The 25,497-nt window shown below is 40.8% G+C and overlaps 1 protein-coding gene across 6 annotated transcripts in view; it reads right to left on the minus strand.

The window, feature by feature from the left end:
• SRGAP2 (SLIT-ROBO Rho GTPase activating protein 2) overlaps positions 1–25,497 on the minus strand; it is a 243,082-nt gene that overhangs the window by 79,916 nt on the left and 137,669 nt on the right. For all 6 annotated transcript variants that reach the window (XM_026715646.2, XM_026715644.2, XM_026715645.2 and 3 more), the window contains exon 5: positions 9,794–9,856. In XM_026715646.2, coding sequence (XP_026571431.2) covers positions 9,794–9,856 — 63 coding nt within the window. The remainder of the gene's footprint in view (positions 1–9,793; positions 9,857–25,497) is intronic.

Below are 25,497 nucleotides of genomic sequence, written 5' to 3' on the forward strand. Positions count from 1 at the left end.
TTGTACGGTAGGGTATCATCTGACTGCACTGTTTAGAGATGGGAGTTCCAACATTTCTGATTACTATTATTAAACAAATCGCACATTACCGAGTGCAATGTCATGTGGTCACCATTTGCGACCTCCCACCGGCTTTCCCATTTGCTTGTTGAAAGTCAGTAATGAAGGTCACAAATGATGATCCTGTGAGTGTGGAGATGCTACAATAGCCACAACTACTAGGATCTGCTTAAGTACCACTCATTCAGCAACACTGTAGTTCAAATTTATGAATGAATGGTCATTAAGCAAGGACTACCTATATATTGTTGGCCAGAGTTATTCTGCATAAGTTGGTGAGCATACACAGCTAATCAATAAATAATGAATGAATTAAAGTTATTCTTATCCAGGTTAATAAATCTGTGCCATATCATCTTCATTCTTCCAACTCATTTTGGAATTAATCTTCCTATTCCCAAAAGGCAATAACTAAGTAATTTTTTCTATTTGGTCGAGGGTCATTATTTTTTCACATTAAAAATCTAGATTTCCTTTTAAAGGTCATTTGTAATGGAAGGTGTAGATGACTTAGTGGAAAGAGATAAAGAGATGCTGCCTGGAAAAGGGACGTTGGTTCTTACCTGATACGCTTCTTCTCGTAGAGCTGCGTAGAGCATCCAGAGTGGGAGGTGCTCCAGTCTCGGCTCTCACAGGCTGAGCTTGAATTGAGGAATGCTCCTCCCCATCACGTGGTCCCTCGTAGCGTTCCCAGTTTTGCGAAGACGAGAAGGAAAGGCCTTATTCTCATCCTAACTAACAACTAATCCATTGGCCGAAACAAGATTCCCCACCAGACGGAAATAAAGGGGTGGGGCTGGATGCTCTATACAGCTCTACGAGAAGAAGCGTATCAGGTAAGAACCAATGCCCCTTCTCCATAGAGCTGCTGCGAGCATCCAGAGTGGGACATACCAAAGCTTGGCGAGTCCTACGGGAGGGATCCCGTCTGGTTCGGAATCTCCTCTGGATCCTCAAGGACCCATTGTAGGACCCGCCTGCCAAAAGAGGCCTCAGCCGAAGCGAACACATCGATTTTGTAATGCCTGATAAAAGGGGACGGGGATGCCCAGGTGGCAGCCCGGCAGATGTCGGTTATTGAAGCTTGCATGGCCCATGTGGCCGAGGTAGCTGTGCTCCTGGTGGAGTGCGCAGTTATGCCGGGGGGAATAGGTAGGGCCTGTGTCTGGTATGCCTTAGAGATGGCGGCCCTAATCCAGCGGCCAACAGTGGCAGGTGACACTTTGTGACCGAGCGACTTGGGTTGGAAAGACAGAAATAATGCCTCTGACTTCCGGAAGGGCTGGGTGCGCCTGATGTAGATCCTTAGGGCGCGCCTCACATCAAGAGTGTGCCACTGTCTCTCCCTTTCCCGAGAGGGTCTAGGGCAGAAGTTCGGGAGGATAAGCTCCTGAGCTCTGTGAAAAGCTGAGTTAATCTTGGGTAGGAAGGTGGGGTCGGGTCAGAGAACAACCCTATCCGAATGGAACACGCATAAATCCTTTCTGATAGACAGGGCTGCTATCTCCGAAATCCGGCGAGCAGATGTGATAGCAACGAGAAACACAGTTTTGAGTGTCAGGAACTGGAGGGAGGCCTCCCTGATGGGTTCGAAGGGAGGCTTGGTGAGGGAAACGAGGACCCTATTGAGATCCCAGGTGGGATAGTGGTGGACAGCTGGGGGGCGCAGATTGGAAGCTCCCTTAAGGAAGGCCGGATACGGGGTGATGAGAGAGGGAACCCCACTACCGGTGGGAATAACGGTTGCCAGGGCCGCAACCTGCCGTCTTAAGATGTTAGGGGACAGTCCCTTGTTAAGGCCCTCTTGAAGGAAATCCAGGACTTGTGCAATGGAGGGAGAGAGGGGATTGATCTGGAGTTTGTGGGACCAATTACGAACGGCGACCCACGTGGAGTTGTATATTCGTGTGGTCGAGGGCCGTCTGGCTGCCAGAATGGTGTCAATGACCTGGCTGGAGAACTTCTCCCTCCTTAAGCGGTCTCGCTCAACCTCCAGACGGCTAATTGGAGCCATGGGGGTTTCGGATGTGAAAGTGGGCCCTGGGACAGAGAAATCTTGTCGGGGGATCCTCCGGGGGGGGCACTGAGAGGTTGCGGAGGTCCACAAACCATGGACATCTGGGCCAATAGGGGGCCACCAGAAGAATTTCCGCTTGCTCCAGGATTAGTTTGTGGATGACCCTGGGGATAAGGGCCGGGGGGGAAGGCTTAAAGAAGCCCTGGGGGCTATGAGCAACGCAGGGCATTGTGGTTCTCCACCCCGTGAGAGGGGTACCTGGAGAAGTACCTTGGTAGCTGGGCGTTGAGGGGGTACGCAAAGAGGTCCACCTTGGGAAGGCCGAAGATTGAGGCTGCCTCCCTGAATAGGGATGGGTGGAGACGCCATTCCACTTGGTCTAGGGTGGCTCTGCTGAGCCAATCTGATTGGATCTTTAGAGCCCCCGAGATATGGTCTGCCCTGATGGATGACAGGTTTGCTTCCGCCCATCGACAAAGGCGTTCGGCCTCTCTCATGAGCCGAATCGATTGGGTGCCCCCTGTCTGTTGATATGGGCTTTGGCCATGACGTTGTCTGTAAGGACCAGGATGTGGCGCCCGCGTACCTGAGGTAGGAAACTGCGAAGTGCCAGGTAAACGGCGTGGAGCTCCAACCAATTTATGCTGCAGAATCGTTCTGTTGTCGACCATCTGCCCTGGGACGAGAGAGAGTGGACGTGAGCGCCCCATCCAAACAGGCTCGCGTCTGTGGTAAGGGTCAGCCTGTTGGGCTCTTTGAAGTAGTGGCCCTTGTTGATGGCCGGTCTGGTCCACCAGAGGAGGGACGTGAGGACTCTTGGAGGAACTCTGACCAGGAGCCTTGAGTTGCTCCTTCCTGATCGCTGATACGGAAGCAGGAACCATTGAAGGGATCTGGTATGAAAGCGGGCCCAGGGAATAATAGAGATACATGAAACCAACTTGCCTAGCAATTTTGACAAGTCTAACAGAGAAACCTTTTTTTGCACGCCTAATAAGATTAATAGATTTTTGAATGCTAAGGAGTCTTTCCGGGGACAGGAAGACCAGCTCCTGAACAGTGTCAATCACCGCCCCCAGATGGGTTAACCGGGTAGAAGGGGAAAGGTGACTTTTTTTCCCAATTTATCAGAAACCCATGATCCTGAAGGGCAGCAAGGGTGAGTCTGGTGTCTCTTTGTGCCTGATCTTTTGAGGAGGACTGGATGAGGATGTCATCCAGGTAGCAGTGGAGACGGACTGGGAGGGTTCTAAGGTGGGCTGCCAGGGCCGCCAGGACCTTGGTGAAGGCCCTGGGGGCAGAAGACAGTCCAAAGGGAAGCGCGACATACTGGAAGTTTTGTTTGTTATAGGAGAAACGTAGAAACTTGTAGTGAGAGGGTCGAATTGTGATGTGCAAGTACGCCTCTGAAAGGTCAATTGAAGTGAGCCAGTCCCCTCGTCTGGTTCCTAGAAGTATTGATTGTAACGTGTGCATTTTGAATTTGCGGGGAGACAGAAAACGATTCAGTCTTTTTAAGTCTAAGATCGCCCTCCAACCCCCCGAGTGCTTAGGCACTACAAACAGATGGGAATAGAAACCCCGTCCTAGTTGAGCGATGGGGACGGGTTGAATAGCTTTTATGTCGAGGAGGTGACTGATGGCGGCCTCCATGAGGGCCCACTTGGCAGGGTCTCTGGAGAGGGGGGAGGATATGAAGAAGTCAGGAGGGGAGGACTGGAACTCAAGGACAAGGTCAAAACGGACTGTGTCCCTGACCCATGCATCGGAGGTAGAGGCCTCCCATCGGTTGGCGAAGTACTTGAGATGGCCACCGATGGGGAGGGAGAGAGTTAAGTTATCTGGAGCGCTGAAAAGGCCTGCTCCCAGATCCCCGGAAGGGCCTTTTATAGGAGCCACCCCTTCTGGACCTCTCGGCGGACTCGACCCGATCTTGTGATGGGGGTGGCCGGTAGGAGGGATCTGGGGGGAAAGGAGGTCTGGAAGGAGGAACGAAAGGATCCTCGTCGAAAGAGGGGGGCTCTGGAGTCAGACCTCTGAAAAAGAGAGGGGAGGTATTTGCGCTTGTTACGACTCTCAACCAGCAAGGGATCAAGGACCAGACCAAATAATTTACCTCCCGAAATGGGAGAGGATGCCAATTTCACCTTGTTTTTAATGTCCGCTTGCCAGTGGTGGAGCCAGAGCAAGCGGCGAGCTGTGACCTGCGAGGATATGGGTCTGGTGGAGAATTTCACAGCCTGATAAGTGGCGTCGGCCGAGAACTTGGCCACGGCCGTGAGCTTCGCAATGTCCTGGTGTGCCCTAAGATTGGACGCGGGGACATGTTGCTTTAGCTGGCGGAGCCATCTGATTGAGGATCTGGTAAAGAAAGATGCGGCCGTGGCCGATCTAATGGCCCAGGCGTCAGATTGGTGGGCCCGGTGTAAGGCCAGCTCGGCTTGCTTGTCTTCTGGTTTCAGGGCCTCTAGAGCATCGCTAGGGGTCGAGGAAGAAGCCAAGCCCACGATGGGTTCGTCGACCATGGGGGGGGTGTGTCTAACAGGAGAGAGAAGTCAGGATCAAGGTTGAAAAACCGTTTGTCCTGACTGGAGGGGGCTGGAGGCGCCCCTGTAGAAACCAGATCAGAAAAGATAGGTGGGACTGGAATGACCTCGGTCTCTACTACTGGCTGACTAAAGATGGAGTCATGGGCCCCCCCCCCGAGGCTGCGGGAAGGGGCTCAGGGGGAGGCTGGGAGATCAGGCCGGAGATATTTTTGGCCTTGAAAAGGATGGACCTGAACAGATGTGGCTTGAACAACCCTACAAAGGTGGGCTGGTCCGGGGTGAGGCCTTCATCCTCTGACATCTCCCCCTCCATTGGGTCTGCCCCCGAGAGGGGTTCGCTATAGATCATGAACCCCAAATCAAGGTCCTCGTCTTCCCCGAAATGAATCGGATCCCCTTGATCTTGTTCCTGCTCCTCCTCCTCTACCCCATGAGAGAGAGGGAGTTCCCTCCGGGAGAGTACCTGACCATGTGAAGCATCCGTTCTGGGGAGAGATCTGACGGATGGAGCCTGGACTTCAGGGGCCGCAGGCTGAGGGGCCGGACCGGCCATCTGCTGGAGACCTTGCGCGATTCCCTGGCGGATGGCAAACTCCATCCAGGATCTCATTTTCTCAGGGATTTCGACCATGGAATCCTCCTCTGGTTCCTCCTGGTGCAAGCCAGCAGCAGTGGGGGTGAAAGTAGCTTCAGGAGCTTGTCTAGGCACTGAAGCCGAAGATTGAGTAGGCGAGGGAGGAGGAGGGGGGGGTTGGGTGGAGGTTGAGGGAGTGGCGGGGGGGAGGGCCAGAGGCACGGAGCATGACTCTCTAGACCGCCTGTCTATTTCCCTCTCCAATGCCTTGTGGCGTCTGAGGGCATCCTTCTGTGAGGCTTTGGAGGTCTCCTGTGCCTGTCTACGCAGGTAATGCATTTTGGATTTGGCCTTCAGAGAAGGTCCACGTGAAGAATTGTCATCTGCCATCTGGAAAAAAAAGCTGGAAAAAAATTATTTTAAATTAGTAAGAGACGGTTGGCTCGTCTGATTGAGACCTGCACCAAGGCCAGGTATCACAGCGGTTGTTTCACGCCCCGCTTTTGGTGAAAAAAACTTTTTTATATATATTTCGTTGAATTTAATCATTTATTTATTAATTGTTTTCCTTTTTTTCTTTTTTTCTTTTTTTAAACAGATTGAAATTGAGATATAAGCAAGACGAATATATATATATGAAGAAATTGGGCCTATTGCCCTTTCGGTTTTATTTGTTATTCTTATTAATGCACTTTAAAGTTGCTCCAGAAGGGAGGGAGCAGCAGTTGTAAGGTACAGATGATAAATCAATCAGCCGAAACGAACGCCAGGCCTGAGAAAAAATATGATGGCCTACAGCAGCTGCCTCCCCAGACGAAGACCGGGGGGTTGAAAAAGCGCTGCTACCTCGCCAGCTGAACACGGCTGCGGAAGCCAACGGACCTTGGGAAGGCTCGGAGAGCCTCGAAAAAGACCCTGAGGGAACGAGCGACGGCTCTAAGCAGTCCCCGGGGATCTGCCTAGTGAGATAAATTATCAACGCAGCCTGGTTGCACTGTTAGAATGGCCCCAAAATGGCGGCTGGCCACAAGGCCGTGCCCAAAATGGCGGCTGCCACACGGCACCCAAAATGGCGGCCGCGAGTTGCGATAAGGGGCTATCAGCGGCGGATTACTCTCCCGGCATGGAAGGAGGCCTATGAGGGCCCAAAACGGGAGGAACAGGGGGTAGTTAGATCTCCCCTGGTTAAGGAGTTCAGTGGGGGGGAAACAACCGATCGAAGGCAGGAACGAAAAACGGGGCTCAGCGGTAGAGCGAACGGAGCAGTAGGCGAGGGGGGGGTGCCAGCAACGTGAAGTGCTGGAATTCTGCCCAATAAAAGATTAAAAAAAAAACCCCAGGAGGGGGAGAAACTGCCCTAGGGAAGCTATAGACCCCAAGGTAAACTGCGCAGGAATAACTCAGATTAAAAGGTCCAATCTGGAAGAAGAAATCCTAAAAGAAATCCTGAGTCGGCCAAGAGCTCAGAGAAAACACAGCCTGACTGTCACAAGGCTGAGCTAAAACTGGGAACGCTACGGGGGACCACGTGATGGGGAGGAGCGTTCCTCAATTCAAGCTCAGCCTGTGAGAGCCGAGACTGGAGCACCTCCCACTCTGGATGCTCGCAGCAGCTCTATGGAGAACAATCAGGTAAGAGGGGCATAAGTTTAGTGATCAGAGAAAGAAACTTAGGAAGGACCTGCCCTAATGAATCAAGCAGTTAAAAGTGGTTCTAGGAAGTTTTTACTTTCAGACTTGTAAGACTGGTATTAGCCTTCTAGGTAAATCAGACAGGGTTATATTACATGAACTAATTCTACTTTATTATACTGCTATATTAACAGAAACTTGCAACTCTGAAAGTACAAATTTCCAGTCACTCATTGAAAAATATAATTGACTTCTTTACCTTCAGAGGTTTAACTCAAGGTTTCTTTCTCCCATCCTTCCAAATGTACTTAGCCTGGCACCTTTATGTAAAATTATCTGCCTTTGATACACCACGAAAATTTGGCAATCCCCTGCCCCAGTTTACTATTATTTTCAAAAATTGGCATACAGTAGCTTTTTCCCAGAAGTTCAATAGCATTACTCACTCTCATGTAAAAGTATCTGGCAGTTAAAATGGCTAGGTGATATGCTTAGTAGCCACTAACTATGTAGTGTATCTATGTAGATTCATAAAGGGAAGAAACTAATCAATATTCTTAAATTCCTTGCAGTCACGCCGCACTGGACTCTAGTAATTACATTCCTTCAATGAATTTGTTACAAACCAGTATAAGATCCTTCCTATAGGAATATTATTAGGTCTCCTTTTTTTCTAAAAAGCAAGGTTAAAAGCCACAAACAAGACAAATCCTCTATTCATTTTTAAAAGCACTTCTGCAATGTCACCAAACCAGTTGTATGTTCAAAATGCCGAACATCTGTAGCTGGAATTCAATTTAATAATAAGAAACACCATAGAAAGCTTTTAGGCTTCGCAGCTGCCAGAAGACAGTTTCCAATTTGCCTATAATAAGATACAATCTTTATCCCTGTGTGATTTGCTGATTTATATAAATTAGACAAAATTGCAAAATCAGCCTGTATACAGGCCATCATGATTACTAGTTGTACTTCATTTCAGGGTCTCGTTGCTTTTGCCTCAAGAGTTTCTATGAAACATCTTTTCATGTGGCAACAGGGTGTGGCGAAAAGTATTTGCCAACGCAATCACCCTAGCTGACCAACAAAATCCAGAAACTGTCTGGTGTTTGGGGAAAAAAGCCTGAAAGAAAACATTCAAAGGGCCCAAATTTCAAAATAGAAGTAATTTGCTCTCAGTTTCTAAGTTTAACAAACCTGAAACAGGTTTAGTAAACATTAAATATTTCCCCTTCAAGCATGAAAGAAGAGACGGCCAGAATTTTTATCAGCACACTTTTGTGCCAATCAGATTCTTCCTTGGTGTTTGGGTCATCTCAATTAGAATTAGAATTCTTTATTGGCCAAGTGTGATTGGACACAGGAAGTCTTCACAATTGAAAATGAGTAGAACATCTAAGAACTGCTTTCCTCAAGCTAGTGATCTCCAGAGAGGATGGAAATAAGCCACCACAATTTCCAATTAGCATGAGGAAAGCTAGCTGTAACCTGAAAAAAAACACAATTAGAATCTTACCTTAATTATTAGCTCACTAGAGGGTGACTTTAAACAACTAGCAAGAAAAGAGAGGTTTGCTCATTTAACCAACAATTGCTAAAAGAAAATTATATGAGTGAGTCTAGATCAGGGGTGACAAACTTGCATCGTCACAGCAGCATCATGTGACGTATCGTGACTTTTTCCCCCTTCGCTAAACTGGGCGTGATCGTAGCCAGTGATGCATCTGGTCTGTGAGTTTGATAGCCCTGGTCTAGATGATGGACAAACAAGTGAACTTGTAGGTAATATGACTGATATGTGGAGCATGCAAAGATCATATTAGATTTGAAATTTCAGAGGAAGGACGCAAAAGGACAGCAATGGAAATGTGGAATGATTTTATGCAGCAATGCATTATTATAATTAGTATAATAAATAAACTAATGTTTCATGTCACTTCATATAGTTTCCTTTGCCATTTTCTTTAATGCTTCATTCAAAGATACTTACCAATTAGTAAACAGCATCTTTGATCCAAAATGTTACTCTGAGAATGTTTCAGCAACAGAGTGGTCAAAGCCTGGAACGCCCTACCCAACTTCATTATTACAGCCTCAAACCCTCGCACCTTCAATCTCAAACTGTCTACCATGGATTTCACCCCATTCCTAAGAGGTCCATAAAGGGGGTGTGCATAAGCGCACCAGCATGCCTACCACCCCTGTCTTACTGTCCCCATTTATCTGTATTTACTTCCTTTGTTCATGTTGATGTTCATGCCTATACTTATCTTGTACATGTTTGACAAATAAATAAATTAATTAAAAATGGCACAACACTTGTGTAACTTGTAATCCTCCTCTTTATTTATGATGCAGTCATCATGCTCAGTAAAAATAAGCCACCCTTTTACTGGCTTTGTACTAGCATTTTAAGGATGGAGCATTTCTGAATATTTATTTGTACTCAATTGACAAAAGGCTAGGTCTCAACAGACTCTCTTTCTTCCCTGGGGACCAGGGCTGGGCTGTAGATAATACAGCATGTGGTTTACTAAATCAAAACCTACTGCTATCAATCTTCTAAAAATCCAAATCAAATATATATATATACAAGCATCTAACGCAAATAATAATTTAGATAAAAGTGTATTGCACGACAAAAGCTTGTGCTTCATGCATTCTTACATTTAGGATGAAAGAACCCATTGTGTTTGATCCGTTTGCAGCCAAAACTGACCTCAAAGCTGATACTATCATCCAACCAAGAGCCCAATGATTTAACTAAACACTTACCAATGTTCACTCAATGCCGAAAGTAATCCCACAACAGCAGCAAAGGCAACAAGGATTGAAATCAGAGAATTAAAACGAAACCATAGAAGAAAAAGAAAATAATTTCACAGAGGAAGGTAAACGTTTTAATTTGTCACGACTTTCTAAAAAGAGCAAAAAAAAAAAAAAGAAGCAAACTGGATTTACCGTGTAGAGCTCATTCAGAACTTTCATCAGGTCTTCTTGGAGCTGCTGTCCAACTTCTTTGCTCTGCAAAGCAAAGGAACAACAAGTTAGTTGGAAAAAATGGTATGGTGGATGCATGCATGTTAACAGTGCACACAAATATGTCAGTCACAATTAACTGCCATTCAAATTAGCACACTCACTTATCTCCTATTATATCCAAATGAAAGAAATATTTTTAATAAAGTGAAAGGGGCTGTGCCCAAAGCCAGCCAAATATTGGTATGATTTTGGCAAAGGAAAGAAATCATTTCTATAAAAAACTAGTTCTACTGTTTCTTGAATGTTCAACCATGGTAACTGAATTTTACCAGGCAGGAAGAAAGGAGTTTGTGGAATTGAGTAATATGCATCTAGAGAATACAGTGACGTTCACAGATATCAACTAATCTGAAACAACCTTATGTGTTCCCAAAATATCAGTGGTGCCTCTGTAATTCTAGTATATTTTAGCACAAGGCAGTCACTATAAGTCATAGTTTTACAGCAGTGGTCCCCAACCTTTTTTGTACCAGGGATCAGTTTCACGCAGAGACACTTTTTTCAAGGAGGGGGGGAGGGGGAGGAGTCCGAGTTTGGTGGTTTGCTTGCAGATGTTTCATTACCTGACTAGATAACATCTGATGTTGTTACCTAGTCGGGTAATAAAACGTCTGCCAGCAAACCACCAAGTTCAGGGAGGCTCAGGACAAGTCCCTGCAGGATGGCTGAGAAGCCCCACCTCTCAACCCTGCCTCCCTCAGCCTCATCCCTCAGGTGTCTGCCTCGCTCCTCCACCAGCCCAGGAAGAAACTGCTTCAAAGAAGCCGGCAGGGTGGCTTTTCCTGTCGGTGCAGCTCCTCCGAAGCGCCCGTTCACCCCCACCCCGCCTCCCGTGGTTCAATCCAGTGCTCCGTTCTGCCTGCCTGCCTTCGTTTCTGGTTGTTTCGGAGCAGCTTCGGCTGAGTAAAAGAGGCAAATAGTTATTATTCTCAGCCAAAGCTACTCCGAAACAACCAGAAATGAAGGCAGGCAGGCAGGCAGGCAGGCAGAACGGAGCACTGGATTGAACCACAGGCGGAGGGGTGGGGGTGAACGGGCGCTTTGGAGGAGCTGCGCCGACAGGAAAAGCCACCCTGCCGGCTTCTTTGAAGCAGTTTCTTCCTGGGCTGGTGGAGGAGCAAGAGAGCGACTGAGAGAGGAACGAGGCGGGAGGAAACCGAAGCCTCTGAGCCGGAGAGCAGGACAGGCTTTGGTTGCTTCCTCCCTCCCCTTCTTTCATTTGTGTCCTTGATCCCTGATCCCAGCAGCATTCACCAAAGGCGAAGAAAGCCGCCATTTTTATTTTATTTTTATTTTCTTTGCGGCCCGGTGGTTGGGGACCCCTGCTTTACAGCATAAATGGGAGCCCTAAAGCTAGGAACATATTTAGTCCTGCTTCTATTAGTCACACAGTAAGAACAAGTGTATTAGAACATATTTACATATCTTGTAGAGTCCTCCTTCACTTCTTAGAGCTAAAATAACAATTTTATTACTTGATTTGGCCAGAGGAGATTGCCCAGATGGGATGACACTTATATTGCTGTGAGCAAACAGTTCAGAGTCTGTAATTTGATAAACTTTTGCTCTATCAGTATTCATTATATATATATAAAAAAACCCTAACTTTGAAGGAATCACATACATAATGTGATCTTTTAATGCATGGCTAATTCTAAATGCAAAGTTTTGCAATAAAGTCAGTTTATCAACCCAACTAAGTAAAATAAAAAAGTTTTATAAGATAAATGTTCTTCTGGTTACTCCATATCCAATAGGCATTAGTATTTCATTGCCTTCTTCCAGAATGGTTTTCTATTTCCCAATCTAGCTTATTCTTCTGAAATGTCCTAATATAGTCCCCCCTGTTTGAGATCAAATAGGTAGTGTAGATGCTGTCACCAGTTGGGGATCCATTCAACCACAACCATCAAATTGTGAATCAGTGTACATCAATTCTTCACTTTGGAACAAAAGAGGGTTATAATGAGGTGAAATCCATACAATTTAAGACAAAATCTGTCTGGTTCTGCAGTCCTGCTGTAGGAGATATTGGGGAGGGGGGGAGGCTTCAGTTAAATATGGGTGGAATTCACAGTATGAAATCACTCTAGCAGTTAAAAATTTGGGCATGCTTTATATTTATGGATGCAAAATTCTTGAAAAACTATGGGATCTGAAATCTATATTTTAAAAGGATACTTAAATTAGGAAAAGTGGTTTAGATTAATGTCAGCATGCAGCCCTGTGATCCCAGATTCCCTATTGGTCTACTTGTTAGCAGTAACTCTATCAAAGAAATGCATTCCATTCAAGGTTATGGGATTGACAAGGAATAAATTTAAATGTTTCCTGTTTTTCAAAAAAATGTTTTACATATGAAAGAGAAATTATGATAAATTACATTTTTATGGCTTGATTAATACCTATAGAGATATTTTTAACTCTAAACTCTTCTGATTATGTCTATTAGAACCTGGAGAGGAGGTCTTGCTTTTTTACAACCCTTGCTGAGTGTACATTGTGCAGTTTACAAAACCTGCTACTTTGCCTTACTTTAGACTTGAGTTTCCATGCCAAAATTCAGCACAAAAGAAACCCCACCCAGTGTACTTCATATTCATACAGTCAATGCTCAGCACGCCTTCCAAGACTCAGATGTGTCATTGTCTTCACTTCACAATACTGTCATCTATTTTTATCAGCAAACAATCATAATACACTTAGGGTTGTACAAATATACAACATTCCATAGTTAGGAGAGCCTGGATTTCTGAACTGCCATGTTAAATTCAAGACATCATGACTCATGCATATGTTTGCTTTAGCAAGAATTATTAATATAATAAACTAATCAAAGATAATTCTCTCCAATATGGATTTTACATTTAATTTTTACATGGACTTTAAAACAGACTGCCTGAAATTTACTTTAAGAATGATTTTTCAACTTAATCAGGTACTAATGAACTATTCTTTATTTGTGGTAATTGGTGAAAAAAAAATCTACACTCAGAACTGCTAAATAAAAGAACATATCAATCCATTTTTTACAGTAGCAGCAATACATTCAGAATCAACATTACTAAAACTATTCAGAACCTTCCTTCTACATAAAAAGCTAAATCCAGGGGCTGAGACATGACAACTTCTGAAGCCTACATATTAATCATGGGGATGTTTCATTATGAAATGTACAAATTGCTTTAACTGTGAATAAGAGGAACAGCAATGCAGAATAGTGCAGTAAAAGCACTATAAAGCACCATATAAAAACTAATAATAATAATAATAATAATAATAATAATAATAATAATAATAATAATAATAATAATAATAATAAGAAGAAGTAGAAGTAGAAGTAGTAGTAGTAGTAGTAGTTAAGAATAGAAGACACATGGCATGGCAAAGTATTGCATGGCTAGGTATCTTTAAAAAGTAGCAGGCAAATCAGATTATAAGACTCAGCAGTGGCTAAGAAGAGGGAAGCTGATGAAATAGAGGGACTAATTCTGGCTGCATAAGGCCAAGCATTTAAAACAAATGCATACAAAGCCAGTATTGAGAAGAGAGCAACAGACACCAAATGCCGCCTCTGCAAATAAGCTGAAGAAACAGTGGACCACCTAGTTAGCTGCTACAAGAAGATCAGTTAGTTGCTGCAAGATCACGCAGATTGACTACAAACACTGGCATGACAAAGTAATAACAATGGTGCATTGAAAGATCTACAAGAAATGCCATTTGCCTGCAAGCAAGAATGGTGGGACCCCAAAATAGATAAAGTAATAGAAAATGAAGCTAAAGTTGCTACTCTGGGACTTTAGAATTCCTGCTACACAATACACACCTGCTACACAATACTTCAGCCTTAACAATAAGAAAGACAGAAAAGTCTGAACAATGAATGTGGCATTACCTGGAGACAGCAGAAGAGAAAAGAAAGAACTATGGAAAAAAAATCACAAAAATACCAAGACCTGCAAATAGAAGTAGAACGACTGTGGCAAAAGCAAAGATAGTAGCAATAGTAATAGGTGCCTTGGGTACCATCCAAAAACATCTGGAGTAGCACTTGAACACTACTGGAATTGACAAAATCGACACCAATCACAAAAGGCAGCTTTATTTGGACCATCTTTCATCCTGGAATAATACTTTTAACACCATCCAACAACATCTGTTGGATGGTGTTGGGATGTTGGGAAGGACTTGTTAGGTTGCTAACAATGTCAAATCCAGTCTAAACATCTGGTTAACTATGCAACAAACCATAATATTAGTTGCATCTGGAATCATTAGGTCTACAACAACCAGATCTTATAAACAGACTAGAATTATATATTATATTTCCACTGTAGTTACTGTTTCTATAATCTGTTCTATATGGAAGAAATAATATGAATAAACTCTAGGTACATATCTTCTCTTCCTATATGATTTTTAGCAATCTTTGACTTATTTGCAGCTATCTGTTCACCTAATAGAGAACAATGCAAATATATATACACATATGTGCAGTATATCAATGTGTACCCATCAGCATGCACACAAGGCTTCAAATGCAACTTTTAACTATTTTTTTTAACCATGTTTTCACTTTCTAAAGCACAAAAGTAGTTGTATCAACAAAGACCAAGAGAAATCTCTTCATATTTACAGAATAGTTTATAATACTTGTGCAATGATGCAACCCCACCATTGAATGAATGACACTGGGAAGACAATGAAACCAATTAAAAAAAAAACATTAATGCAAGCAGATGTTTCCTTTCCTCTTAACAACAGTTCTGAGAAGGGATGTAACATATATATCCACCTTAAAGCATGCCAGAGAAGGAAACAAGGTATATTATAAAGATGAATCCCTAAGAACAAAGAGACAATTATTGACCGTGTGAAACCTGGTAAGGCCTGACTCTTACTCCTTTCTCCTTAAAAAAAGTGGGAGTTTTCCTTAGAATATTACAATGGAGGGCAAATTAAGGCAAGGAAAAATATTGGAACCAAAGCAAAATAAGAAAATGCTAATGTCCACCAGCCAGAAAAGAAATCCAGGAAGAATGCTAAATAGGTTAATAATAATGAACTCAAATGTGGACAAAAATATAAAAAAGCAACTCCTACGACATAGATTGTTAGAAAAGAGACTGAAAATAATGATCACATCAAAACAAAACAAAATACAAACATACAATTTTGAAAAGATCTTTTAGAACTGGAAAGAGAGCACATTGGATCAACCACTATAAGATTGAAAATATTTCCAATATTTTTGTTTTAAGAAATTAAGCAGAAGATAGAAGCAACAAAAATCTAAAATTTATGAAATACATTTAACAAATCTGGAATAGTTGGGTCATTCAACAAAAATGATTAGTATGAGATACAGAGCAGAAAAAAAGAAAATACTTGAATCTGCAATTCTGTTAATTTTTTGGAATACATTGACTATAAAATATGCTCTTGTTTATGGAGAACTGAATATTCAGCTCACTGCAATGAAAAGTTGCTACAGCTAGCATGACTGCTGAGAGATCTGTTTTCCATAAATAAGAGATTAAAGCTGTTTAATCATTAGATGTTAATGAAGGAAAAAGGGATGCTCAAAGGGGATATGGAGATTGCATAATGAACTCTTTGCCTAAGTCTTCTCTGACTTGCAACAACTAAAGCAGGGCTGTCAAACTGGATTTGTTCAAGGGCTGGATCAGCATTGTAGTTCTCTTCCATTGAGGGGGGAAATGGGATGTCCTTCTCCTGCAGCACCCTGACAGCCAAAATGGGGCATGGGGGACTGCATGCGGCCACCCTGTGGCCCATTTTGGCTGGCAGGGTGCTGCTGGAGGCCATGCAGGCCAATAATGGGCCATGGAGGCTGCAAGTGTCCCCTGGGCCCCCATTTTTCATTAGCAGAGGCACTGTGGGCCGATCCTTTGCTATTTCCAGGCTTTCCCCACGAGCCTTGAGTTTGACACCCCTGATCTAAAGCAAAGGGCGGAACAACATTATAGGATATCTTCAGAAAAATGCAAAGTTAACAAATCTCTGGATCCTGATGTATCTGCCTGAGAATTCTTAAATTCTCAAATAAAAAAATGATGACCACAAAAATATCTAATTTCTAAGGCATTAGTGCTAATAGATTGGAAAGGAAAATTTAGTCAGACCCAGCGTTTAATATATAATTGTATTTCAGGTTACTGATCACTACTTTTCATACTTTTGTAGATAAAGCTGTGTCATGTTTTTAAGACAATATCTGTCAGCCTTCAAGATTTTCTTCCTTTGCTTTGCATCTTTCGGCTGTCATATGTAATGGGGGAGAAGGGGAGACATGGTTATGGGAAGTGAGCTGGAGGTGTTACAAAACAGAACTGTATAAGTGGGGGAGGGGAGATTCTTGCTTAGGCTTCTATCCTATGCTACGCACAGCCGCAACTCTTTATCAAAATATGTCAGTGTCAATGGACAGAGGCCTCATCACCACCTGGAGATGCCCACATGATGCTATACACAACTTCTGATTGGATGAGCCAATTGAACTATTGGGAGTGGGAACACTGCCATCACTTTGTATATGTGATTTATGCGCTCATTTTCTCAGATTCAGAATTCTTTTGTTGCTATCACTTGATTTCCAGTAAAAGATATCTTTTCTCTAATTAATGGAGTCTAAGTATTTCTTTCTTGGCTTTTGAATGGAGCACCAGCTGACAATATCCAATTTCTAGACTAATATACAGTATTTTATTTATACTTTAAAACTACAAGTTGGAAGCTGAGAAGCATTTTCTACTTGAAACTGACCAACTTAACAAGTTATTAAGAAAAAATATTACTCTATATTAGAGCCTAATATTTGCCACCATGAAGAATATAAATATTTCCTCCTAGTAATCAACTCAGAAGTCTAAATCTCTGGCATTGAATTGAGACAGTTCTATGAGCTACCTAGGAATGCTTTATCTTTTATATTTGTTAGTTACAAGTATTATCATACAGCTTTCAAGACTCACAGAATGTTGATAATTAAATAGACAGAGCCAGATTTTTTTAAATAATCCCTTTGGCAGTAAATGGAACGTTATGTTTATTGATGTTTTTCTGGGCCTAAAATGCACTGCAGCACTCATGTATGAGCTAGAGCCTTGATTTTCTTTTAAAAAGGGAAATATTGGGTGGCAGCCTGGGTGGGGTGGATTTAAAGCAACCACATAAAAAACAAATAACTCCAAAAGTACATGGTTGGTAGAAAGGAAGTGAAAGAGAGATTAAAGGCAGGGAGGTTTAAGGAATTTACCTGCCCAAGGGTCTTACAAATTATACTGAAATTTTTGGGAAAGATAGACTGTTGCTAGCTTTTTCTGTCTGCAGATTAGAGAAGGCTTCCTTATTTGATATTACTATGGATTGATAACTATGATTACGCACCACTCCTAGTTAGGGAAAACAAACAGTACATTTTTTTGAATTGCTGATGACGCCTAGGAGATGAGACTGAATCATATCTACCCAGTGAAAATGTGGACACAATGCATAATTCTTTAGAATCAAAGCACCATGGGGGCGGGGCAGAATATCCTTACAGCACAATTTAGCTCAGGTTAATAATACTGAGGAACAATGGAGAAAGAAAACATAATATAACTGTAAATATCGATCATCTATTTATAAAAGAGGCAGGAGAAAAAATGTCTATGAAATTGGCTACTTTTGTTTCAAAAGTATAATCTTAACAAAAATAGTAATCCTGCTGTTTATTAATCTGTATTTAACAAAAGCTAGTCTTAGACACACAAAGAAATGTGCAATAGTCAATTCTTTTATGTACAGTAATGAGGTTTATTTTATTTCACTTTGTTTTGCTGTCATACAAGATTGATAATTCATCCAATCACTGTAAAATTATCTTATTATTGGACACTGGACTATCATTTAGTAAATGACCAAATAACGAGTATGCCTAAAGAAACTAATATTGAAAACAGAATGGATTGGGAGGTCATTCACTAGGTCATGCTTTCCTCTTTCAATGAGCTTATTAATTATGATTTTGCTCTAAGTCTTCATTCCAAAAGATACACAGCTTTTTGAAAAATATGTGTGTAATCTGTGATCTGTTACCTGTGTCCTGATAAATTATAAACTATTCACAGTTTATGATTAGCTGAATTGACTCTCTAAACTCTTCACCAAATATAAAAATAAGAACATCACGATGTTCAAAGGATTTGAACTTTCACTCTATTTTAATATAGGCCCTAAATTCCTACATAGCCATCCATAGGTGGCCAGATTAATTGCTAAGTAAATAAATCAAAGCTGGAAATTGACAAAGGAAAACCTTGTATGAATGCTGGAGTTTGTTAAAAAGCAAAATAGAGTAAAAAAGCTACAGTGCCCCAGTAATTAAGGAATTCTGCAACTGTATTCAGTCCTCTTTCAACAAAAACAGGGAAATTAGAACTGTTTTAACCATTGCTACTATGAAAGGTTCCCAAAAGATGTCATAGATGTAATTTCCTTAATAGGGACTATTTTTAAAAAAGAAATTACATTCAAAGTATCCCAGAGCTTTAATTTTTTTAACCAAAATATTCAGTACTGCTGCTCAGTTTTATGACTATATGATCATTTACTGTCCAAGCTATTCATTTTTAGAATGTGGTTGATTTTACACTCTTTTATTCCACATTAACAGATTATGCACTCATGCAAAAATGCTCAAGTGGAACTGTTTGAGTAACTGTGGATAAGATGCTTTTGAAATGCTGAAGTATGCTGATTCAGAGAAAAGAGCAAAGACATGAACAAAAGGAAATCAGCTAGGGTTAGGGTTAGGGTTAGTTAGTTCCGTGATGTGATGTGATATCCTGAGCTCAGGAGGTTACACCACAAAACCTCAGGATGTTACAACATAGCCAACAACTCAGGAGATTACAGCACAAGACCCAGGATGTCACAACAATAGAACTCAGAAGGTCATCACACAGCCCATTACCCTGGTTGTTACAACACAGAAGGCTGATAGACACACAGCCAGTACCTCAGCCACACATGTTCTTATGAAAAAGCCAACCAATCTGCAAACATCAACTCCATCAACCAATCAAGAAACAACAACACAGCCAACCTCCCCACCAGTATTTATAGAGAGACAGCAGCTCTGATCATGCTTTGCTCGCACAAGCACGAAGCCGAAAAAACCAGCCTGAATATGGCGAGTGGGACTTTGTTGAAACAACGCCAAGATACTCTCAATCTTACATGGGAAAAGACCCAAACATGCCAAGACCTGCATACCTGTACCCATGAAAACCTACAAAATGCATGTATGTATGTATGTATGTATGTATGTATGTATGTATGTGTTGTGGCTCCAGGCTTGGATTCAGCTCCTGTGACTGATATGAGTTCAAGTGAGGAGGTCATGGCAGAAAAATATGAGCCGGCATGGCTCAGTGATTGGACTGGTAACCAGGATGAGGAGATGGACGTGACAAAGGACGACAGACCTGATGTATTAGAATTGTCAGGACCTTTGACCTCCTCTGGTTCCTTATCTGATCAACAGCCGGGAATGGCTGACAGGGAAGTTTTGAGAGAGTCTTCTAGTGGAGATGAGAACTTGGAAAATTTGTGGTTAAATGTAAAAAACAGAAGACGGTTGAGAAGGCAAAATCAGCTGGAGCGAATGAGGAGAGCGAGTCAGTAAATTAGCATGTTGCCTCAATGAGTATAAAAGGACACAGCTGGGCTGGTACATTTTGCCAGGAACAAAGTGACTATTTGGGTGAGGATGTTACAGCAAGAAGCTCTGAGACTGGAGATTTATTGCCAGGACTGGTTTGCCGGACAGAGTAAAGATTTATGCTGTGGATTGAGGTTTCTGCCAGCCGTTATCTTGTAAGACTTCTTTCCGTTTGATTTAATTGTGAAACGGCTGCTTTCTGTTTTGTTCGTTTGAACTTTGAAGGGGAGTCATAACATGTATGTATGTATGTATGTATGTATACACATATATGTATGGTATTCAGCTTTGTTTGGGTATTTTCCCATGTCATTATAGTTGCGCTTTTAAAGTTGTAGCAACGTTTCGGCAGAATCTCATCTGCCATCATCAGGCTTTTGTATAGTGTTTGTCTGTGAGACAGAAGTCTGACTCACAGACGAACACTATACAGAAGCCTGATGATGGCTGATGAGATTCTGCCGAAATGTTGCTACAACTTTAAAAGCGCAACTATAATGACATGGGAAAATACCTGAACAAAGCTGAATACCATACATATAAATACCCGCGAAAACTTAAGAAAACACACACACACACATACACATACATACATACACACACACATGGTATTCAGCTTTGTTCAGCTATTTTCCCACGTCATTATGGTTGTGCTTTTAAAATTGTAGTGACATTTTGACAGAATCTCATCTGCCATCATCAGTCTTCTGTATTGTGTCAATACACAAGCCTGATGATGGCAGATGAGATTCTGCCGAAACATCGCTACAACTTTAAAAGCACAACCACAATGATGTGGGAAAATACCCGAACAAAGCTGAATACCATACATATAAATATCCACGAAAACTTAAGAAAATGTATGTATGTATGTATGTATGTATGTATGTATGTATGTATGTATAACACATACTCACACTCAGTCTTCTTCCACTGCCTCAAAGCTTTAATCTATACATGATTCATGCACAGAATTGTAGATCATTACCACAACTGGCTGGAACGTTAACTCTCAGAAGCTAGTCAAGGCTCTCTTTGTTCCCCCAACCAGGCCTGCATTTAATTCAATCATTATTTGGGGGAAGTAGGGAATCCTGGGCAATGGTTATTTGACTGTTCCACATTCCACTGAAAATTACAGCAGCAGCTTCAAAATATTTAGAGGAACGAAGAAGGCAAGTTAGATTATATTGCCCAGATTTTACAGCCTAAATAAAACATACCTTTGAAGCACTGTCAGAAAGCATAGTAGAAAAACAAGCGTAAAGCTTCAGTAGCCTTTACTCCATTTCAAAAATCAAAAGGATTTTGCCACACTATTATTTTGTAATTATGAGGAAAATTCAGTATCCCGTTAACTGAAGCTCTGACTGCTTTCAGTTATTTGATTTTTAAAAAGATAAATATTCCCATGTTACCAACCAAGTTATATTACATAGACAATTAGAATTAGACTTTAGGATCCTAGGCAAGGCTTGTGAAAGTTTAAATAACAGAATAAAAATCAAATGGACAATGAAACAAAAGCAAAATAATATCTACTGATCAATATGCATTTTTCTCCATTGTTAAAAAATATCCACAGCTTCTTATTACCATTTTCTATTAGAATATTTTCTTAGCCCCTTTAGCATGAAATACTGCTCATATATCCTATACCTTTATAATATATCACAACATCGAGACATCATAGGATCGAGAACCATTTAGATTACTTTGGCAAGTGAGATGTCATATCAGTTGAGGAATCAATAAAGGAATTCATCTCCATTTTCCAGGCAACAATAAAGTATTTTTCCCTGTATGTGATTCTACCTCTTTGCGTGAGTCTACCTCTTTCTTCTCTGCTACTTATTCTGTCTCCGTCCTCCCCTGGCAATATCTGCATGTTTATTTATTCCTGCACACTGCATGCATATATAGAAACAAAACTACCTTCTACAATGAGTGTCTAGCTAAGATTGCCAAACAAGCAACTATCTTTATTTGTGAAGCCCGCTTATGAGTCTCAACCATGCACAGGTCAATTTAATTTTTTATATTGTTCTTTGAGAAATATAATTAAGGGCCATTTCTTAATTATGTTCATTGAAGATGGGGTAAACCACTGAGAGTCAATGAAAACCACTGGTATAATATTACCAGTATACCAATATTATAAATATTGTCTCCACAGTTTCATTAGTTTTAATTTAAACATTGCACAACAGTGAGATGAATGCATTATTGACTCTGACAATTTAATTCACCTCTATAAAAGGTTAATTCAGTATAAAATAATCATAGCCTTGCTGTTTAGTTCTTTGATTCATAAAGTTGGCTCCAAATAGTGCCTTAAATGCTGTGAAACATCCAGCGTTTCATCATCCATATAAATGAAATGAACCATGAAGACAGTTTCAAGAGGTGTCAAACTTTACCAGCTGCCTGGAATGCCAGCAGAACATCAGATATCATGTCCTGTAATTTATCTTGCACAATTCCAATTCTCCTTACAAAATACCCTTGCACTCTACCTCCACTGATGCCCTTTTTCGAAGTGCTAAGCAGAATCTATATTGACTGATTTGTCATTTACCGAGTGCTGCTGCCAACTCTTTAGCTGATCTGAAACTAAACCAGGCAAAAGCAAAGTGCTCCAAAAAGGTCAGTACAGATTCTCAATAAGTACATAAGGGCTTTTTTTGCCTCTAAATAAATTATACAATATATTTCTACTGTTCATAATTTTGCAGCAACTATTCTCAAACTAATTTCTTTCTCATCTATGTCCCCTTTCATATTATTTCACAAAGCAATCTTGGAACTCCACAAATTCTGTGGTACTTCATAAAATTATTTTCTCATTCTAAAGATTTTCCGCAACCACTTTTCATTCATTCTGTTGATGAGATTAATCAATTTATCTTGCTGCAGTAATTTTCCTTATATTCCATTTGCTTTTCAACACACATTTTAGCCCTTTCATTCATAGTAAAACTTACACTTTCATTTTTCTGCATGTATTCATGAATGGCATCCTCCAAAATCAGACCACCTTCATTCAGCATTATTTCAGTCTTCTCCTTTCTCTTAGTTTCACAGACAGACAACGCATTCTATTTTGATGGCTCTTTGGTGCTCTCTGAGCTTGGTTGCTTTCTTGCAGATGTTTCATTACCCAAACTAGATAACATCATACATAAGTTTGGGTTATGAAATGTCTGCAAGAAAACAACCAAGCTCAGAGAGCACCAAAGACCTCTCATTTCATCCCTGAGCTATAAATATTTTCCTTGGAATTCTATTTTTCTTACTTTCAACTTTATTTTGTAAAAAAATTACCTTATGCTGGGTGGCTTTTTTTAATGAAGCAACCATTGGTTAATTGATTGTTAGGAAAAGTCTCTTTGACTTCCTGATTTATAGTTTTATATAACTATTCATGGTCATATCGCTATACTCTAGTAATCAAGTGAGAAAGGACTTCTACATATCAACTGAAGTACATGAATGTAGGTATTTTTTAAAAAATGAACATATTTTAAAGCAGAGATTAGGCTTAGAAAAATATGTAAAAATATTTATGAACAGGATTCTAAATGTATCAGTTCATACATGTATATCATACACGTAATATCTTGATAATATATTTTCAATCTTTTACTGTTATATAACATCAAAAAGATTTTAAAGTACAGTAAGGGAAAGAAAATAAACAGATGCAATTTTGCCTTAGAGTTGTGATATTTTTGATTGCAAACTTAAAATGACCCATATAGCAACCTTCTTGCTACCAAGAGAGAACCATAATATGTCAACTTATCTGAGAAGGAAACTCCATATTTGGTTTCTCTTTTCTCATCCTGAAATCTGGGAAAAGATTATGAGGATAATTTTAGGATCCAGATAGAAATTTTTGGAGAAAAAAAGCACATTAATTTAACTTGGTCTCAATTTATTTATTTATTTATTTGATTTGTCAATTGTTTACAACATAATAGGTATAAGTATATACATAGTTATGAATACATGAAATAGGTACATATAAGAAAAATAAAATAAACAATAGGACAGGGACGGTAGGCACATTGGTGCGCTTATGCACGCCCCCTACAGACCTCTTACAAAAGGGGTGAGGTCAATAGTAGACAGTCTAAGGTTAAAGTTTTTGGAGTTTGGGAAAGAAACCACAGAGTCAGGTAGAGTATTCCAGACATTGACCACTCTGTTGCTGAAGATGTATTTCCTGCAATCAAGTTTGGTGCGGCTAACCTTGAGTTTGTATCTATTGTGTGCTCTTGTGTTGTTATGGTTAAAGCTGAAGTATTCATTGACAGGTAGGACATTGCAATGTATGATTTTATATACCATACTTAGATCAGACCGAAGACGGTGTAATTCAAGGTTTTCTAGGTCTAGAATTTCAAGTCTGGTGGCATAAGGTATTCTACAACGAGTAGAGGAGTGTAGAACTCTTCTTGTGAAATATTTCTGTACTTTCTCAACTGTGCTAATATCAGATACGTAATGTGGGTTCCAGACCGATGAGCCGTATTCAAGTATTGGTCTAGCAAATGTTTTGTATGCTCTAGTTAGTAGTGTGATATTACCAGAGAAAAAGCTACATAGGATTGGGTTAACAACTCTTAATGCCTTTTCAGCTATGTAGTTACAATGGGCTTTAGCACTTAGATCATTAGAGATAAGTATTCCAAGGTCCTTTGCAGAGCTTGGATCATCAACAAGATCTTGACTATTCAGCTTGTATTTTATTTTCTGATTTTTTTGCCAATATGTAAGACAGAACATTTATTTTTTGAGATTTGAAGTTGCCATTTGTTTGACCATTCTGATACATAGTCAAGATCTTTTTGAAGGGTAGCAGTATTGTCTGTGGTGTTGAATAGCTTTACATTTACTTAGAGTATTATAAAAACAACATGCTGAATTGAATTTAAAAATAAATTGGCAACAAATGCAGATTAATAGTCACAGAGTTTTACAACTTATTTATTTATTTACTGAACCGAAATAAGTGGTCTCAGTGAACAACTATGCTGAACAATTCTGGGCCAGGAGAAATTTCCAGGTTGTTTGAAAGGATAACTGCACAAACAATGAGCTGCAGTGATTCAATCTCAAAGTTACTGGAGCATAAAATATTTCTGCCCAGATTCTGCTGCAACTGGTAGAACTACTCAAACTAATGAAAATAGCTTTATATACCACTAAAGCCACTTGCTGTTTCCAGTCAGAAAGATCCTAAAACTATAAAAGTGACTCTTTAGTTTGAGTGCAAATTGCATTGGAATAGAATGAAAATTATTCCATGATGGAGCTGGAGATTTTTTTCATCCAGACTGTATGAGACTCTAACTCTCCTCTATTTCCTCTGGGGTGTGTTCATATATACAGTATATCTATATATACCCACACATGGGAAGACTTTATAATTGTAACCTTGTATGAGGAAAATATGTAACTGTAAATTCCATAACATAATTATCAAACAACAATGTAATAGTTCACTAGCATCACCACATCTCTAGAGAATTTCTACATAAAAATGAGTCTGTATCACAATTCAGATTATCTGTCAAGAGGCATGCTGTGATTTATGAGATGGAAGGCCAACTGTATTAATAAAGTTGCACTCTCCACTTCCCTTCCTTGAGCACAGGCAGCTTCCATTCTCACCAGCCATAAAGCTAGACTGAAACCGATCTAAAAAATTTATTTCAACTAAGAATGTAATTGGATGTAACAATAACTGATTGTGAACCCCAGCACTACAAGGCTGTGCATCTAATCATGTTGACAGTAAATAAAATAAGAGGTGATCCAGTGATTTTTGCCTTTACCAAGTACTAAGTAGTATAGGTTGATAGGCTTGAGGCAAAGACAATAT

This window comes from Pseudonaja textilis, chromosome 3 (genome assembly GCF_049901715.1).
Source record: "Pseudonaja textilis isolate UNSWEBS1 chromosome 3, rPseTex1.2, whole genome shotgun sequence".
Taxonomy (NCBI): domain Eukaryota; kingdom Metazoa; phylum Chordata; class Lepidosauria; order Squamata; family Elapidae; genus Pseudonaja; species Pseudonaja textilis.